General features: G+C 35.7%; 1 protein-coding gene across 1 annotated transcript in view; it reads left to right on the top strand.

The window, feature by feature from the left end:
• Window positions 1-20,252, top strand: part of CRIM1 (cysteine rich transmembrane BMP regulator 1) — a 196,659-nt gene that overhangs the window by 130,931 nt on the left and 45,476 nt on the right. Inside the window, 1 exon segment of the mRNA XM_062572090.1 lies at window positions 5,493-5,690. Within this exon segment, the coding sequence (XP_062428074.1) occupies window positions 5,493-5,690 (198 nt within the window).

The raw sequence follows: 20,252 nt of genomic DNA, 5'->3' as shown, positions 1-20,252 counted from the left end.
TAAGGTTATGGCCATGACCTAGGTAAAGGCTTGTGCAGCACTCCTGGGTCCATGAATTTAAATGTAAACTCTAGCAATGGCTTCCAAGTAAGCCAAAGAAGTTGGAACTCTCAAACCTCCTTTATCATGAGCACTAATAAGAGGAGGAGAATTTATTTATTTATTTATATGTAATGATTTCAAATACTTTGTAGCATACATACTACTGCTTTCGGTATCTCTGTAGTTGCTTATAGGAGCAAACAAGCCCCAAAATTATAACTGTGCATATTTCCAAACAAAGAATTAGAAAAATTAGGAACTTTGTAAGAATTAATCTAAAAGTCAAGCACAAGAGTCAGAGCTTTTCACACAGCATAGAATCTACTCTAGGAGGCTTTAATTGTTTACTACCTATCAAAAAAAGAGAGATTAAAAAAAAAATCTGAATAATGAAATAGCAGGGTGGTAGAAGTTAGCACTTGGGAAGGCATTCTTTAAAGAGCTGAAATTTTTTCCAAATGAAGAAAGTAGAAAAACTCATAGATGTTGGCAGAGTAAAAGAAAAGGTGGGAGGAACGTCTCCTTACAAAACATAATAAAGAAGGACATAAAGTGCTTGAGAAGGAAGTTGAGTAAAACATTAGACTAATAACCCTGTAACCACAGTAAAAGATAAGGCCATAGCAAAAAAAGAGATGTGGTTTAATTTTTGGTTTGTTTTTGCATCTGTGTTTATCATTGACATTCCAGCACTGGAACCCTTCTCCGTAAAGGATGCATCAAAAAAGCTATATGATATTCAAGCATTGTTAGACAGTGAACAATAATAAAAAAAGAAAAAAGACAACCTACACTTAAATCTAGAAATTTGAAAGGAACTGCTGCATAAAAAGATGTGAACTAGCAGGTGTGTGTATGTATGTGTGTCTGTACCACAGTATTGAAAGGTGGCTACTATGGAATAATTTCACGAAAAAAGTTCTTGAAGACAGAGGATTGCCAGCTAGTAAGCTAGATGTTCATGGCATTAGCAATTAGCAGAAATTTTTCTGAAGGTTAAAGTGTGGAAGAAGTGGCATTTTGGGGAAGGATTAATACAGATTTTTGTAATGGAAGTTGTATCTCTCAAATTCCTTGCAGTTTGTTCTAGGTACTGATAATCATGACAAAATCTGTACTGGTGATATAGGCTACCTGGATTTTTGAAACAGCATTTGAGAGGATCCTTCACCAAAGACTCTTAAAGAAACTAGGCAGTACGCAGGAAATAAGAGAGAGGATCTTTGCATGATAAATAACTGGTTAAAAAATGAGAGAGAAGGAAGTAGTAGTTTTTGCAGTCACTAGTAAAGTCCTGTGCTTTTTGACGTAATTATAAAACTTACAGGGAAATGGGTAAATTCTGAGGTGGTAATATTTACTGAAAATTTTAAGTGGTTTAGGATAAGCGATGAATGAAGAAGAGCAGAAGAATCACACAAATTTGAATAGCTGGATCATAGAATCATAGAACAAAAGGAAAGTGCAGGTAAATGTCAAAATAATGTATATTGAAAAAAGTTTGTACATAGGCAGTGAGCTATGTGCTAATATTTTTCCTTTAAGTCATGGATCTTAGAGTTATTATAATAAATAATGTTATGAAAATATTATAATTAGCATTCATTAGCAACTGAAAAGGAAATATAATGTTAGAAACTATTAGGAAGGAAGAGAAAATAATACATATATCAGTTATATGAGTAATAGCATGCAGTGCACTTGTGTCTTTAAATAATATGCAATTCTGACTGATCTTTAAAATATATTATTAGTGGATGAGGTCTAGAAAATTTGAAAGTCAAAGGAAGGGAATTGACTTTGAGGAGTTACTGAATAGACTAAAATTTCAGTATGAAAAACAGCATGAAAATTGTGAGCCTCATGAGTAAGGAACTGTCATCTCTTCTGATACAAGGTGCTAGTTTTGTCAAATGAAACTAGTGGGCAATAGAGTCAAAACAGAAAGGAAAGAAAGATTCTTGATACAGTATGTTTGTGATCTGAAAAAGTTGTAATGTGGAACACAGGATTCTAAGACTGTTAAATATATGCGGACTTAAAATGATTCCCCAAATTCAGAAGAGAATTATGTGCATCAAGGCTACTAAATGCAAAGTCACTACTCTGAATCACAAATAGCTAGAATTTTTTATCACTTTATATTTTTATATTTATGTATTTTTAATGTATGTTTAGTTTGTTACAGCTTATATTATAGTTTGTCAGATAGGTTGAAATACAGCGTCTATGTGTACAGAAGCTCAAATACAAATATCTGCAGGCTTAAAAAGTATTCTAAAAAAATATCAGTCCATACTTGCCCTACATTTAAGACCTTGCCTAGATGTTCATTGTTGACTATGTTTGGAGGCAGGATGCTAGACTAGATGCTGCCTTAGTCTTTCCTGGTATAATTGTGCCTATACTTATAAGAGTCTTTTAAAACTGAAAAACATATATATATATATATAGAGAGAGAGAGAGAGAGAGAGTTCTGTGCTATGCAAGTACTTATGCATACAGTCATTTATTTAATGACAGATTGAAAAAATCCAGAAATGGCATCTGAAATGGTGAAATCCTTCCAAAGCAACTGCACCTCCTCTCCTAAAGATGTTGCTGCATGAATATGAGCTGCTAACTTAATAGAACATGAGATCTATTGTTCTTTGATGTAACTAGCATTATTTACAAATGTAAACGTTTGTTCCTTTTATTGTTATAATGCCAAATCTCAGAACAACGTGGGATTACACTAACTCTGGGTGCTGTATTATCAGTTATTAAACTCCAAATGCTGGTGCAGATTTTCCACATCAGACTTAACAATTCTAGATACATCCTTCATCTTGTTCATTAGGTGATATGAATATTCAACAATCTGATTTATCCATAAATTGTTCTGCTATGTTATCATATAGCTCATAAAGGTTTTTTTGTTTGTTTTCAATCTTATGAGTGAAACTATCAAGAAATTTCATTTTGGGTTTGATGAACTGGCATATATATAGACTCATAATGGAAATATCATCTTAAGTTCTTAGTAGATGGAATAAAATGGATAGTGACAGAGTGGAGTTCAGAAGGATCTCCTCTTTCACATAACAGCTATTATTGCTCAGTTGACTGAGATGGCAAGTTGTAGTGTCTTCTGTCAGCTCATCTGGCACTGTTTGACTTGCTTGTTTCTTTTGCTGGTTTTGTGGTAGAGCTTGTATCACTGAGCCAAGGAAATCTGATTTCTCTGAATGGTTAGAGAGTAAAAATATGTTTTCTACTAACAGCCCCTTTTGATTTAGTTATATTCTTTAAGGTGATGTTATACATCTTGCTCCCTTTGACATATTATAACTTTCCTCCTTCATTTAAGCATTAGGAAAAAAAAAAAAAAAAAAAAACATGTGATCCATTTCTTAATAACTCACATTATGTTAAGTGACATCCAAATTGACTAGTTAAGTCTTTATTTTAAATGGGCAAAATGTGTGCTAAACAGCTAGGCATCTATTCATATTTTTCTAGTTGGCAAAGAATGTTTATTTCTTTCTACCTACTCTCTCAGATTATTTCCTGAGTGATTTTCAGTGTGATTAGTTGTTTCTGTTTTTTTTTCTTTTTTTTTTTTTTTTTTTTTTTTTTCCCCTACTTAGATTTTCTTAGTAGTGGAAATATGAGGAAACACACTCCTTATTCCAACAATTTTAAACTAACAAATGTTTAAAAGAATTATTTCCATTGTGTAATATAGGCATAAGCCATTCTTACATTAGCTCCAGGACTACTTTCTCAAAGTCATATAGGACTTCTCAGCATCAGGAAATATAATTTGCTTAATTTATAGCCTTACACAATTTTATCCTTTAATGGACACTAGAAACTTTGTATTTTTACTCAAATAGAAGACCATTGCAAATAACATGAGTCTGTAAGGCTTTCCTGTGCTTTTTCTGTATTCATATATCAATTACAATCCTATCTATGAGTTTAATGATAAAATGCAGTATGTTTTTTGGAAATGTGAGGTGATACTGGCTGGGCCAGAGTATTTAGTTACAGATGAAAAGTAACCTTAAAACACATGAGTTGTAAAGTTAAGAGGTTAGAAAACATTTTAACTTTCAAATGTCTTAATTATTTTCCCAAACACATGTTTTTGAAATGGCTTAATCTTTTTCACCTAAATAGAGTTTAAGCAAAACCCAAGCTGGGACTGAATGCCAGAGAGGCAGAAATTGTTTCAATCTGAATGCTCTGAGGTTGTTAGGAGTCTAAGGATCCCAAATGGATAAAGCGGCTTATAATGAGATAAGAGCTGCTAGCACTGCTATTAGTTTTATCTACGTTTAAAATGAATTTCTTCTTTCCAAAGGTCATTGAAACTTCAGAGGAATATCCCAGTTTTCACTGAGTCCTCCTTTTCTGTAGATAGGACAGTATTTTTCCCTCAAGTTCTTCAAACCTGCTACTACTTGAAAAGAAACTGGGGTGTAAACGAATGCATCTTGTGCTTGCTTGACATCTAATGCTTTTAGTTGGATTCATCGTTTTAAGATATTGAGTATGCTTTAATATGTAGCTCGTATTATCGCCTGTTTTGAAAATTCAGCATAACTACTGTGCATTCTCAAATATTAGGTATTAACAAGTTCACAAGATTCAGAAATGTATTTATTTCACATCATGAATCAGCATATATAGCGTATTTTTTATTTGCATGGAAGTTCGGAAAAATTCTTACTCTCTCTCAAATTCTGTTATTTAAATATGAGTCTTTCTTTGATTGCTAATAGAAAAACAGACCTTGAGGCTCTTAAGGGGAGAAAACTCCATCTGAAGTGAGACTGCAGATTTCCTGGAGAGGTGGTCTGGGTCAAAAGTAGTCTATCCCCAAGAACATGATGAGAGCTGATTTGACTCAGTGCTCTTATTCCAGCAGGAAATGTGTCAGGGAGTCTCATCTTTGCTTATCCTTTGACAAGAATCATTCAGCTAGTCCATTAAAAGGTTTTTGGTTCCACGAAATGACTGTTAAGTCACTACAAAAAAATGTATTGATACAAAGTTAGGCATGCGTTTTTGTTCAGAAGAACAAAATGAGAAAATACTAATATTAAGCCTCTTAACAAACAAACAACCCACCCCAACTATTACTAGAGATGGGTTTTTCTGTTCCAGTTCTGCTTGTTAAATATACAGTTTCAGTTGAAATCATTAAAAATAGAGTACCAAATATATGAGGGTTCAATATGAGTTAGTATTTTTGACAGTAAATTTTGGTATCAAATTATCCAATTTGTTGCCCATGTTATTTTATCACTTTATGACCACAGTGTGTTTTTTAATGTTCGATAGTAGTTTCACATCTTGTTCTTTTTTATGTAATGCATTACGATACTGCAGTTATTTTTGAAATTAGACATAATAGGGAAAGTAAATATCTTGTTTTATTGCAATTTGTCTCATTTCAGACCCAGTTTATCCAGTAAATAATCCTGCTGGCTGTTACGCCAATGGTCAGATTCAAGCTCATGGAGACCGCTGGAGAGAAGATGACTGTACTTTCTGCCAGTGTATCAATGGAGATCCTCACTGTGTTGCAACAGCCTGTGGACAGAGTTGTTTAAATCCTGTTAAAGTACCTGGCGAATGCTGCCCAGTATGTGAAGGTAAGATACATATTTTCTGTATTATGCTTCAAGTGTAAAGCGGCTACTTTTTATTAAGTAATTGCTAGTTTATTTCAGAATTTTGGAGAGTTGAATTAGCTGTTACAGCATTGCTTGTGACTGAGTAAAGTATTTCTTTTTTTAAAAAAAAAAAAAAAAGAAAAAAAGAAACGTTAGCTAATTTTTGAATTCTGCCCACGGTATGATTTTAAATACAGCTGTGAGTGGCAATGCTTGGTATAAGTTTAGTCCAACATGTAGCAAGAGATCAGTTAAGATCAGCATTGTTAGTTAATTCTTACTCTTGGTTATAGTTAGTGCTTATTAACAGTTCTAGGGGATGTTGGATTGAAATGTACATCAAAAGATATTTCTGATAATTGGATTATTTTTTGTTTCTTATTCATCAGTGCCATATATTTACAAGACAATCTCTCTGAGTGCTGTAGTTTGAGGTTGGACATAATTATTGTATGAATTAAACTCAGTTATTTCTGTAAAACTTACAAAATGGTTGTATCTGGAGATGAACTTTTGAATGCATTGTTCATGGCAGGAGTTTACAATAATGCGTTCAGTTCTAATGTGTATTTGTCTATTTTTAACATAATGAGAATTCAGAAAACAAATCTGAAAAGCTTAACTGAGATAAATTACATAAATATATTGGGGGAGGGAGAAAGAAGTCTTAGTTACGCTATTTTTACGAAGACTGTAGAGAGATGAGTTTATTATCTTGCTAACGAAAGGATGTGGACCTTATTTTTAGCTACTGCTCTGAGGAAAATTATGCATCTTTTCAACCAGGTAATGTTTTAGCCATGTTATGAGGCAGTTCTGGAAAAAGAAAATATCACTGACTTAACACCCAGTCAAGCCAGAACTACTTCTCCATTTATCCCCCAATTCTACACAGAATATGTCACAGTACAAACTAACAAAAAGCAGCATTACTTTTTATAGATTTTAATTTTTAGTATTTGAAATCTAGCTTTCATTACTCTCCAGAAATACATATATCTTGTGTAATTGACTGAGAGTGCTTGCTCAGCCTGGTACTTTATAATCATTTATAATCAGTGGAAGGATGAAGGTTTGCAAAATAGTAAATTGAAAACATTCTGTGTCTAATATTAGAGTTGTATTTTAGAGTCATAGCTCATCATGAAAAATACAAGGTAGGACTGACTTTTTCATAGCATGGGAATTCTTTAAACAGTTTATTCAGTTTCTAATTGGTTATTCTAGGGAACTAGGGAATCAGGTTGTGATGAGCATTTCTAGTCCTTTGATGTATTTTCTCTAGAGGACTAATTTGGATGCTGTCATGATGCACAGAGTACATGCTGTCACCCTTCTTTATTTAGTGTGTATGTGAGCAAGCGTGGGAAGCTAGCATGGAGAGGTAGCTGGAAAGGAATATTTTCAATAATTTGAGAGGGTTTTACTCCAGTGGGAGAAGTATAGACAAATGTTTACTTCTTCCTGTTTGAGGTTGGAGAAAATGGATGAGAGACAGTTGGATTAAATGCTTATCTACATCACACTGAGATAATTAAGTGTGGGAAATAAATACAGAGTATAGCTTAGATATCCATCATTTATTTCTAAAGGCCACAACATAGCTAAGCTAGTGCTTCACTAATGCACCACGCTAATGCCTCTACAGTGTTCTCAGTGCACGAGTAAACTCACCTGAACTAGGTTAGATAATTCTGTGCTGTACCGCGGTATACCTGTAGAAGCAGACGTAGTGCCTGCTTAAATCCATGAAAGTTGTTTGGGTTTCTAAGAAATTTTTATTTGTACTTACAGTACAAATTATGTCAAATAAAAATCATATTTAAATATTGGATCTATGATGTTATAATAGGTCAGGCTTGATGATTTACGTCATCTTAATTGTATTTCCTTGGACAATAATAATCTCAAGTTTCACTGTTTGTCATTTTGTTTGTCATGTTAGGTGTTGTATGCGGTACACTTAATTGTGGTGATCTGTTTTTGAGCATGTCATCTGAAGAAAAGTTACCCTGAATGGTGTTCTGAGCAATTCTTAACTCAGCTTAAGCCTAAAAGCATTGTGTTTCAACTTGCTGTACCTTTAATAGCCTATACTGCCAAGTTAACAATCCAGGGACACTGAAATTGCACAGAATGATGGAAACAAGTAGTGAAAGTAGTTTTTGCTCATACTAAGAGGGAAGAACCATTGAGGATTTGAGCATACTTAGGCATCAGTAGTCAGAGGATATCTGAAATCACACTCCCTTCCCATCCCTCCCCCCCAGCAAACAAAAACAAGTAAAACATCGTGCTACCTAGTGCCAAGATTTAATTTCAGAAATTTAGATTTGGAAATATTAGAAGGATCAAAAATCAGAGCTATTAAAACTCAGCAGTGAGTTCACATGCTATAACCAGAGATACAAAAAATGGTAGTATGCAAAAAGATGCTTATAACGGCTTTATGGGAAATTAACAGCAGAGACTTGACAAATTATTTTGCAATAGTAAAGCCACACTGAGCAGTGAACCAATCAGGAGTACAAGTAAGCTTTTTGAAATTATGTTTAGGGCATCCAGAGAGTTTAAGGCTGCTAAAGCGTAGTGATTAGCAGTGTGAATATTTACATGCACTAGAGGGAAAGGTATTATTATATTGAAAGTTCAGTAATTATGGATAATTGAGTTTCTTTTCTAATCTCTTAATGAAGGGTTTAAGAGAAATCTGTGAGAATCCCGTAACATGAGAAAAATCAAAAACTGTTATATCTTGACCATCTACATACTATGTATTCTGCTTTTTTCAAAAATAATTTTAGAAGTTCAAACTTGATGGCAACAGGGACTTGTGCACCAGTCTTAGACTTATGGCCCTCTACAGAGGTAAATAGTAGCATTATATGTCTTAAGCCTTAAATCTGAGATCAGTAGCAATTCTACTTTGATGTATGCATGAAAAAAAATAGTTTTTCTTTGCCATACAGCCGTTGCCTGATGTGTCTGCAAGGCTCAAAAGAGAGGGTTGCATACTGGTGTGAAGGACACTCAGTTCATGAGAGGTTAAAGAGGACAGATTTAATACATGATCTAAACTCTTAAACTGCACAGGGAACCCCAGGAACCATGCAGAGGGGTCGCTGATGAAAGGCTGCTGGACGCGTAGTTCAGATGCCCAAGTGGGACTCAACTTCTTCTTTCCTAACAGGCCCTCAAGTCTACTAGAACTATTTCCTTATCTCAGCCATGCTAACCTTGGGTAGCTACTGGCTGCACACCAGCTAGATATTGTTGGTAAAATGGAATATGCTTGTCCTGCCGCGATGGGTTTTGGTCTGTGTGTAGGGAGCGTGTTCTGGGGGCTGCTGCATGTACTCTGCTGGTCACCTGGCTCCTTGACAGATCTTCTGCAGGCATTCTCCCCACACTTGATAACCCAGCTGGCAAGAGGCTAATTAAATCTTTGTTCCCTCTTTTCCCATTGTAGCAGTACTACAATGGAGAAGTAAGTATGCCTTGGGAAGTGAGGTTTAACATTTCTAGCCTTTACTTTTTTTTTTTTTTCCTTTGGCTTGTCTTATTCTCCTGAATTTTCATAGGATCGTTTTGTCGACAAAACGATCCTATCTGACACACTGATTTGTTTCTGCTGTCATCCAGCCAGCTGACATCTCTTTTCTCTAACCAGGTAGGCTGCATGGGTCAGTGATCTGCTCTGGTTTTAATCGGGTTCTCATTTGTTTTCTTGAGGGTTGTTTCTCTTGACTGGGATATGCTCCAAGCATTCAGTGCCTCATCAGTGACCTGCAGAGCTGCTGGAATCAAGGGAAAAGAAAGGTTACTTGTCAGCAGAGACAATACATCCTTTGAATAGATGCTCTTTGCAGAGATACCTTTAAATTCATTCTCTTCAGATAGTACCTGCACTGGGTTTTTATGTGGAGAGGGAGAGGGAGGCACTGACGGTGACTGTCTCATCTAAGGTTTTATCATGGTAGAAAGTTCTGGCTAGGAAGTTGCCTGACAGTTCAATTGCTTGATTACATTTAGTGCAGTTATATGAAGTGAAGATCTGCAAGCCATAAAATTTTTTCCAGACACATTTTTTTTTCTAAGAGGAATTTAAAAAAAGCTTCAGTGTCAGCCACGTGCTGTTTTTCTGCACACAACCCTGTTAAAACTGTGTAACCACAGCTTAACCTGAACTCTGCAGTTTAATGTAAGAGCAGAAGTGTCTTACTGAGTAGAAGCTCAAGCTTCACTAATGTTGCCCTCTCTAAATTGGAGATCAAGAAATAGCAATCATAATACATAGTGTTACCAAGCAATCTATTTATATCAGTTTTTCACAGTAAGCCATTTCTAATGCTTGTTCACACTCTGCAGTGTACATAGCCATAGAGTATGTCTTCCATATGTATATGTGGCCCACATAAGTGGGCTACATATGCACATTTGAGTGATTGGACAGCCAAATCCATTTGAAATGCATATTTTTTCTGAATGCTTGTCTGAGGTTTGTTTGACATGGAGATATGGCTAACTGTTCAACTGTTCTCCCCCTTCCATATTTATATCTTCTCTACTGGTGCTGCTGGGGAAAGAGTTATGGGTGAGTAAAGCACTCTAAATCCTTTACATGAGAGCTCCCTAGAGAGATTTTGTGTGAATGGGGCAGGAACACGGTGAAAACGTGTGTAGGAAAAAGGTATGTGTTTAGCACTCCATGTACAACCTGTGGTATTGGTTTTAGTCTTCAAATCCACAGAGAACCTTTTTTGAATTCAGCCACAGTTGGTGTCCACAGGAGTCTGTACTGGATCCAGTTCTGTTTGATATTGTTATTGACAAACCTGCAAACTCAGATAAATATACTGAATCTACTGGCAACAAAGCTGTCAAGGGTAAAGAGTATCTCAGAGCGCTGAATGTAAATTCACATGCTTGTTTTAAGAAGGAGAGTAGCCAGAAAAATGCTGATGGAATTCAACAGAGAAAAATACAATGTACTACATTTGGAGGAGAATCTTCATGAGTCTGGAATCAGGGTAATTGTTAACAAGCAGTTCTCTGAGAGAAGAGTCTGGTGGTTAAAGGGAAAAAGCTGAACATAGATCAACAGAGCCTTGACAAGGCAAACACAATACTGAAATTACAAACAAGTGCAGTTTGCAAGACATGAAGTAATCCTTTTGCCATGGGTAAATTCTTGGCTGGCATACTAGATCTATTCCTCGACACCAGTCCTTCAAAAAAGATGCAGGCAAGCTGAAAAGTGTCTGAAGGAGAACTATGAGCCCAGTCTCCAAGGTCTGAAAAACATGTTCTATGAGGACAGATCGAACAAATTGGTTTGGTTTAGCTTAAAGAGGAGATGATGAAGTTGGAATGAGGATATCTGACTGCCTAAAGGCTGTTGCAAGGAAAAAGGAATATGTTTGGCCCAGGAAGATAGGACAGGAAAGAATGAATTTGAGTTGCAAGAGGGAAGATGCATTTTAGAGGGAAACACACAGTTGCTGAGGAGAAGACAAAATTCCTTCTGTGGAATGTTTTGACTAAGGCTGTCCTTTTGATTCCCTTAGGGAATCACAGTTTGTGTTTTCAGTCTCGCTGAAAGGAGATTCACACAGGAAATTGCCTACATAACTGAACGCAATAATAGTAATTCATGTGTCATTTTCGTGTTTACCCAGGTGACAGCTTTGGCTTATCAATATGTAGTTTTGTTTTTTTTAAATAAACATCAAAGTGATTAAAGCTCTTGTGGCAAGATCTCTTATTACAGCGTGTCTACCACTGATGACAGTTGGGAAAAACTGACCCATCTTCTGTGGATCCAACCCAGAGAATTAGCTTTAAGTTTCTGATGGTTGTTTTTATGTAGCTGCTATAATGGTAATGATGCTTTGGGACTTGCCTTTTGCTTGTTTAATTTATTATCCATTTAGTCATTTTTTTTCCTTCTTTCTCCATTTTGTGGACTGCCTTCTGTAAGATCCAAGGCTTAGGTAATCACACTATCCCTCTGTACTTTCTCCACAACTTCGGAGGCAAAGGCTTCTTGCGGCGTGTTTTGACAATGTCGTCAAAGATACCCCATTTGCACCGATGTTATGAAAGCAGAGGGCTAGGTAAAGCAGGGGAGAGTCTCTAGGGCCTCACGCTCAGGGCAGTGTGAAGCTGCATTGCAGACTCATACTTCGTTAGGTTCGGAGAGGCTTCCCGGGAACTGGCCTGTGTACAAGTCCCCGCTGTAGGAAGCTGAACCCATTGGAAATGAGGCTTCTGTTAATACTGGCTTTTTCAGAACTGCTTGCTCTTCAGCTGGTTCAACAGTTGTGTTTTCTAAATTAAATGAGCGTGCTTTAAATAGTAACTGTGTTTTAATTAAGTTTTATAAATAAAAATAATGGATACTGGAGCTTTAAACAACTGATCGATGTTGATATGTAATGTCAAATGAGTAACACCAAAATACAATAGAAGTAACCATGTTCCCCACAGGCCATCTAGTTGTGTTTGTGGGAAGTAAGATATGCAGTAGGATAATAGGAAAATATGATTTTTTTGGGGGGGAAAAAAAACAAGGCAGTAAGTATAAGTGCATTGGAACTGGCATTGATGTTGAAAATGTCTCCTGGAAAAGAAGTCTGAAGTCTACTTACATTTCCTTGCTTTTCCCACAGGCTGAAAGTATTCATATGGAAAGCTGCACCAAAATCAGCTGACAGTGTAATTTGTTATCTCACAGTGAGCTGTTCTGTGCTTGAGCCCTCAGGTACAGGTGGAAGTGTTCCAACATACACTCTGAATGAGAAACTAAGCATTAAGCAAAGTCCTCTCAGAGGATTTTCATGAATAAGGCCTGCATTACTTTGCTGTCATTACGGCTGACACTTCATCTTCACAAAAAGCAATTAACATTCTCATCAATAAAGGGGCTCCAAACTCTAGCACTGAATGTAATTCAGTTCAGTTGCTCTAGCAGGTCCAACACTTCATTAACTTAAAACAGCCACAGTTCAGTTAAAAGAAATTTGATTCATTCACAATGAAGTCAGTGGTGCAGCAGACTGTTCAGCAGCGTAGAGTTTGGGCCTACAGATTTACCTTGGCTCTGGATAGTAAAAGTAATTGTTCAGCAACAGTGCTATAATTCTGAATCAGGCTTTCCATCAGAATCAGTTAAGAGATGACATATTTATATTTCCTAGCAATAAAAATAATCTTGGAATGTAGGAGTTAGCTTTTTAGGAAAAATATATATTTAAGTAGTTTCAGATTAACACTATGAATATAATTTGAAATAAAAAGCTTTCTGCCAGACTAAACTATGTGTTTGGAAGTGTAGATGAATGTATTTCTATAGTTACCTACATGTGACGTAAGAAAATTATTTCATCTTTTTTTTATCCTTGCATACATTTTATGAATAGTTGCATGAAACGCTGATAGTTCACACAGACAGTTAAACGTTGGGAAGAAAAATTCCTGTAAGGCATGAACATTAGGTGTTTCCAGCCCAGGAAGGAAATTCTCTTGCTCTGGGCTTGGGACTGATATTTTTCATGTAAAGAAGTGAAGGGGCGGGGGCAGCTGGAATGCTAACTATGAGGATGGAAAACATTTAGTCACCCTTGGAATGATATGAATGTTTTTCCAGGAAGCTTAAGTAAACACACATGCTGCTGCTTAGTCGGCTGCAGTTAACTTTTGGACAGCAGACAAAATTCAAACAAGTATATAGACCCTAATGAAAGGCTGTTAAGCAGCACACCCTTCAGGACCAGTTTTTTAGCTATTTATCAGGTAAGATATTAGGTTAAAAGTTACACTACTGTTCACCTGCGTATTCAAGTTTTATGATAAATGCTTGAATGCATTGATGCTATCTTTAAGTCAATTGATGCTATTTTCCTAAGCTTGGAAAGTATTAATTCTTTAGAGATGCATTATATTATAAAATAATACAGAAGAGGGAGCTATTTCACTTTCCCCAAACACAGATATGTTCTTTGTTACTGATATTGGAGGTCTTTTCTTGTGTCTAGAACATGATATTTGATTTATCTTTTCCTTCCTTTCTCCTCCAGAATACATTTTCATTTTCTGTTTCCTATGAAATGCTGGGCCTTCTAGAATCCTTTACTGTTGTACTTACTCTTTGTATATGGCTTACAGTAGGAGCTTTCTGCTTGGAGTTTCTTAATGTTGTACAACCAAGAAAAATCTCTGCATAGTTTACTATTAAAAAAAAACACTGGAAACAGCAGTGGGTAGAATTTATTTATGGAATTTATAGAATTAGTTTGTTTTCCCATTTGAACCGAAAACTTTTTTTTGTGATCAGTACTGCTGATCCAAGGAGATAAAAATCAAATTGAGCACCAGTGTTCACAGCTAGAAATAAAGCTTCCTTATGTTACATGCTGAAAATATATTTCCATGTTCCAACCTTTTTAAGGATCTGGAGAAGAAGTTATTTTGTCTGTCAGTCTTCAGCTAAACTCTTAGCTAGTTCTTAGCTAGTTACCAATAGGTAATTGCTTCCCAATCTCCAATAGCAATAATCCTCTCTGACTACTGCTGTGAAAGAAAAGAGCAGAATTTTATCCTGGAATTTTCATTTAATGTACAGCAAATTGCAGAAGAAATGAAAATATCACAGAATTAGTAGTCGAATAAACTTTCAGTTCAAACTACAGAAAATTCGTAGAAATGATTGGCTAAATCCTTGAATCATAAATATGCCAAAACAGAGAATTTTTTTAAAAAATATGGAAGGAAATCACTGACAACTTTCTCTTAGTTCTATGATCAATATTCTCCAAATCATTCCTTGAAATAGCTTGATTGGAATTTGTACTACATAGTAATTACCAAAGAAAATAACTAAAACTTTGTTTTAAATGTGCCAGTAACATTAAATCTACAAATGGTAAATAAATACAAATAAAATACAGAGTATTTGCATTTTGTGAAACCCAGGGCTCTGCTTTTTATATTCAGTTAATTAATGTAAATATTGTCTGCTTAGCAGTGAACTTTTTTAAAGGATTGGTCTTTTAAATTCCTAAAGACAACTAAACACTTGTGTAGTAATTTGCAGGCTTTCAGTGAAATTAATTAAATCCAAGGTGTTTTGGATATTCGTAGACAAAGGTCTTGTCAAAAGACAGTTCTCAACCTCTCTATGTGGATGTCTCTATAAAGCTTCTAATTTTATAGTTTTAATAAACATATTTCTGTGTTTGAAACCTTTTTGTTAATGGAAAGTTGACTGGAAAGGCTGTAAAGTAGACAGATAAATTTAAATACACATAGATGTATGTCTACATGCACACACTTAAAATTTTCACAGCTATTTGTAGCTTTGTCTGAAAAACAGTACTGGAGTAGTAAGTGGCAATATGAGACCTAGATAAACTGGAAAGCATCACGTGCAGCAGGGAGAGGGTTCTGTGTCCAAACACAAAATATGTCCATGGATAACTTTAGTTATTACTTGTGTGCTTTCGTAACTGCAATACATAAGAGCAAACCAGACATCAAATACCAAAACTTTCAGGCAAAAAAATATTTTATAAACAATTTGATGTTCTGAAGTATTAGAAAACTAAGGTGCATGTTCATACAGAACACAGTAATCCTCTAAGGTGAACTGCTTGAATTCCTGTGCTCTCTGCAGTATGGATAACTGTGAGAGCAGCCTTCTAATCACATCACCATTATCTCTCAGAATCTTTAAATTCTTGGGTATTTTGTTTAATTCTCTTCTTGGGTTTCTGTTTTACTCTTCTAGCTAATCTTTAATACATTAAAGATGTGTTTGTATGATCAGACTGTCTCAAAAATAAGTAATGGGGAATGTGTGGGATAAGGACCCAGTAGAAAGGTATGAAGTTGAGGAGGAGGGGTTTAAGGAATTATATCCAAGATGTTCAAAATCTGGTTATGTTAATCTTTCTCTCTCAGCAGAAGTATTAAAAGCTCTTCCTTGGGTGTGGATCGTATTGGTTCCATCAAACTTTTAACCTTGTCATCCAGATTCTTTTGCCTGAGTAGATATGTCTGGTAGGAGCCTACGGTGCCGAAGAATTTCAAGCCCAGATGCATAATAGCACAACAGTTATACAAAAGTAGATACCAGTTATGCGAATTAAAGTGGATCTTGCTGAGCTTCAAGCCCCATGCTCTTTGGAAGGTGAAAAGAGTGTATATTTGCATAGCTGTAAACATGCCACAGAAACCCATTCAGAAAAAATAGGAAACTCCTCAAGCTAAAGCATTTTAAACACCTATAAAGAGGGAAATGGTGAATGACAGACTTCCACTGCGGATCCTACAGTACTATGGGTAGTCAAACCATAGGCAGTAAGACGTGCCTTCAAAAGCAGAATCTGGCTTACATATGTAAGTGAATGGCTCCATGCACGTAGGGATTGGCAGCCACTGTGTACAGTGGTAGGAATCTGTTTTCCATCTTCTATAAAGTCAGAAAGAAGAATGAGGTTTTTATTCAGATTAGCAGCTGTAAAAGAGACAAGGTCACTCAGCAGGGAAAAAGTGAGCTAGTCATAAAGCCACTAGCACAATCCAAAATTTCTTAGGTTAAATGTTTTAATATAGGCAATACAGTATAATGATATAATGTTGATTTTTTTCTTTTAATTTTTTTCCTGTATTGTTTGGAATAGTTCAGTCCTGCAGTGGCAACATCAAAAAATGTTTGCTGTGGATGAATGCTCAGTTGTTTAGTAGTGATGTTTTAGCAGGTTTCAAGAAGCAAAATGCTGCAAATATATGGAGACTTTAGATACTGTCTAGTTTGGAATTCAGAAACATATATATATGTGTGTGTGTGTGTATTCTACTCAGGCAGAAAAATGTTGGATGATGTAAGGTGTTGATGTCAAATAAGAGTTTTTGTTCATTTCACCTGGATGTATCAGATATTTTATTCATGCATTTATTTGGTGAGCAAGTTGTGCCTTTATTATTCTCTAACAGATGCAATTTCTGCTTTTGGACCAAAACACCTTTTTTTTTTTTTTTTTTTTTTTTAATATTGTGATATGTTTGAGATGCTCTGTGCCAAACTGGTGGGATACACTAGCTTTCAGACAGGTGCTTAGAGCGCTATTAAGTAGAGGTGCAGTGGGAGCACAGGTACTTTGAAGAGAAGTCAGACCTCTCAGGACTGTTCAGGTGGTCTAACTACTCTGAATCAAACAAATAGAATCAGCTGTTCAAACTTTTGTCATATGTTTATGTCAAGATAAAATAAACTAATTTTATACTAATATAGTTAGCTTTTTTCCCTTTTATGTTAAAAGACAGCATTTGTGAATGGAGATAAAAATTAGTAGGATTTACCAGTGTAAAAACCTCTCCACTTACATTTCTAGCAAGTGCTGGGTTAAGATATGTTGTAGTTCAGGCTTTAACAACTGATTAGAAGCAGAAATATGAGTTCTCTGTTCATTTTTAAATTCATTTGTGTTTAACAATGTACAGAAGAAAAAATAAAAAATACAATATATTGTACACAATGGTTACTTCCTTACTTAAACCATTGTTGTAAAAGCCTGCAGTAGGTGCTGTGCTTGTGAGATATAACTGAAAGTGTAAAACAAAGCTTGTTTGGAGTTGGAATATTACATTCCGAATTAAGTAAAGCCAAAGTAAAAACAAACATTGGAGCCCATTCTAAGTATTTTTCAGTTAATAATAATAAAAATACCCTGCCTTGAGATGAAGTATGACATGAAAGGCTGAAAGAAGCTGTTTTTAAAAGCATAAACTTACAGGAGGACAAAAAGCAACTCTGATCAAGGGTGTTACTGCTGTCAGCAAATAACACTAATTCTCTTTAAATGTTATAACTGCCTGGAAGAAATTTCAGTTCTATTCTATTTTTTTCTATTTCTATTTCAGAAATAGAAATCTATTCCTTAAGTCATCATGTGGATTTCAGAGAATTTGTATTAAGCAAACATATTCTTATTGAGTAAGGAAGATAATCAGCGTTTAGAAATGGTCATGTTTACATATGGATTTCACTTAACTGATTAGAATCTATCAAAAATGTTGCTGCTTTCACTTGAAAAGTCCCGAATTTTTGTGAAAGTGAAATTCTTAAAACCATGCAGGTTGGAAGGGACCTCTAGAGATTATCTAGTCCTACCTTCTACTCAAAGCAGGTCCAGTCACAGCAGGTTGTTTAGGGCCTTGTTCCAGTAAAGTCTAGAATATGTCCAGTGATGGAGATCCCACAACCTCTCTGGGGCACTATATTAGTATTTGACCATCTACATGGTTTTAAATATAGATAGATACAAAAATCAAGTTGGAATTTCTCCTGTTGCTACTTGTGTTTTTTTTCTCTCGTCCTACCTTTGAGTTCTGCCAAGGAAAGCCAGACCCTATCATCTTTATACCCTCCCATTAGATGGTTATAGACAGCAGTAAGATACCCCGTTCACCTTCTCCTTTCCTAGCTGAACAAACTCAGGTATGAGCTGCCTCTTCTAAGCCATGTGATCCAGCCCCCTGACCAGCTTGGTGGCCCTGCACCGAATTCACTCATGTATGTTAGTGGCTCTCCTGTGCCGTGGAGCCCAAGGCTGGACACTACTCCAGTTGTGGTTTCACAAGTGCTGAATAGAGAGGACAGATCACCTCCCTCAGCCTGCTGACTATGCTTCTGCTGGTGCAGCCCAGGATGCAGTAACAGTGTGATAGAAACTAGAAGTCAATAATGACTACAATAAATTGGGTTTTTTGTTGTTGTTGTTGTTTTGATTTTCTAGACTTTTGGCTTTTTCTTCTTTTGATAATTATTCAAATTTTATGTATAATGAAATGCTGGTACTTAAACTTCCTCTTTTCCTGATCTCATTGAAAGGTAGATGCATCAGTTTCTCTCAATTTCTAAACACTTCTGTTGAGCATTATTCCAAGACCTCAATTTCAAACCGAGATGAATGAGATTTGGGGATTTGTTTATGTGCATTACGTTTTTTTTCAGTGGGCCAGTCACACTGGCTGACCATCAGTGGCTGAATTATCTGCTCCGGATTTCAAAACTTTCAAAGTGATTTTTAAGTAAAACAGCAGGTTTGTAACTGTTTTGTATCCGTATTTATGCTTTGTTTGATGGTTCAAGTGGGTCTGGGTTTCATAGAATGATCTATGCAACCTCAGCCTGAGAACAGCATCGCGTTTTCGTACTGAACTGAAGAGGAAGAGAGTAGAGTGATATCGTATAACAGCTTAATTAGAATATGATTAAATGTTAACAGTTTATATGATGATACTTTGCAATTTGTTTCTTTTCTCCTCTCTAACTGAATGTCAAGAAAATGTTATTTATGGCATTGTATCCAGGCACCAAGTTTGATATTGTCTTCTGTTTTCTTTTTTTCTTTTTTTCTTTTTTTTTCCCTGCTTTAGTGATTGCTTTATGATTTCCTTCATTACCTGAAGAGTATTTATAGTGGAATAAAAGAGTCTCAAAAATGAATTCAAATTTTTTTTATTAACTTCATAGCAAGCAAACAAAAATGCTCTGCACTGAAGTTCAACATAAAAGGTTTCAAACTCAAAGAGTATGTGGAAACAAGATATTCTAATAAAAATCTGCAGTTAACCTTAAATATAAGCATTTTGCACCAGCAAAACCTGTGATTATTAAAAAGACCAGTCCTTCCATTCAGACCCTCTCTTCAATCCTTTCCTCAGTACATTTTTCACCCTGTCTTTCTACAATATAGTTTTATTGTTATAAAGCATGCAGACAGAAACAGCACATGTTTTTCCTACCCATTGTCCGTTCATTTGTGCACTAGATCTTTCTTCTGCATTTTCTACCAAGTGCAGCAGTGAAAGCCTAACTCCGATCATGTGGTCTTGCATGCTTTTTCAAGCTTAACTACTATCTGCCTATTCAAATAGCCAGAAGCCTGGCAACAGCAGAGCTGGCCTTATTTGTTGAGTCTTGTCTAGTGAAGTGAAAAGGGCTAATAGTTCCCCCTCCCCAGCTGCATTTTTGCACATGTGGGGGTAGGGAATTAAATAATTTCTTTTGTCCTCTACTTGCAGCTCATTGAGAAGCAGGCATGCATATAAAATTACTGTATCTCATGGCTTACCTTCAGGGACAGGAGGGGAAAAAATGTGTTTGTAAGCTTGTCTGGAAATGCTCAGGATGCTGAGAGCAGGTGCAAAAGTGGAAGATAACAGAATATTAAAACAAACAGAGGATTGACAACAATCTTTTTAGCTAATACAGCAATGGTTTAATTTTGCCCTTAGGAAGAAATACTGCACTACTGAATGTGTCAAGTTGCAAAAGTAGTATCTCAGAATTATTGTATCTTATGTCCCAGACACAAGAATATCAAAACATAAAAGGACAATTTTGAAAGCTTAGCAAGAAAAATACAACAAATATTCACTGATTTTTTATAGATATTGGAATTATACTTGAATATAAAGAAAACTTATTTTGAGGGGTGAACTTCAGTGAAAGGGGATAAAACAGTTCTGTTTCTC

The sequence above is a fragment of the Rhea pennata genome, chromosome 3, assembly GCF_028389875.1.
Source record: "Rhea pennata isolate bPtePen1 chromosome 3, bPtePen1.pri, whole genome shotgun sequence".
NCBI classification, from domain to species: domain Eukaryota; kingdom Metazoa; phylum Chordata; class Aves; order Rheiformes; family Rheidae; genus Rhea; species Rhea pennata.
This window is presented reverse-complemented; position numbering and strand designations above follow the sequence as displayed.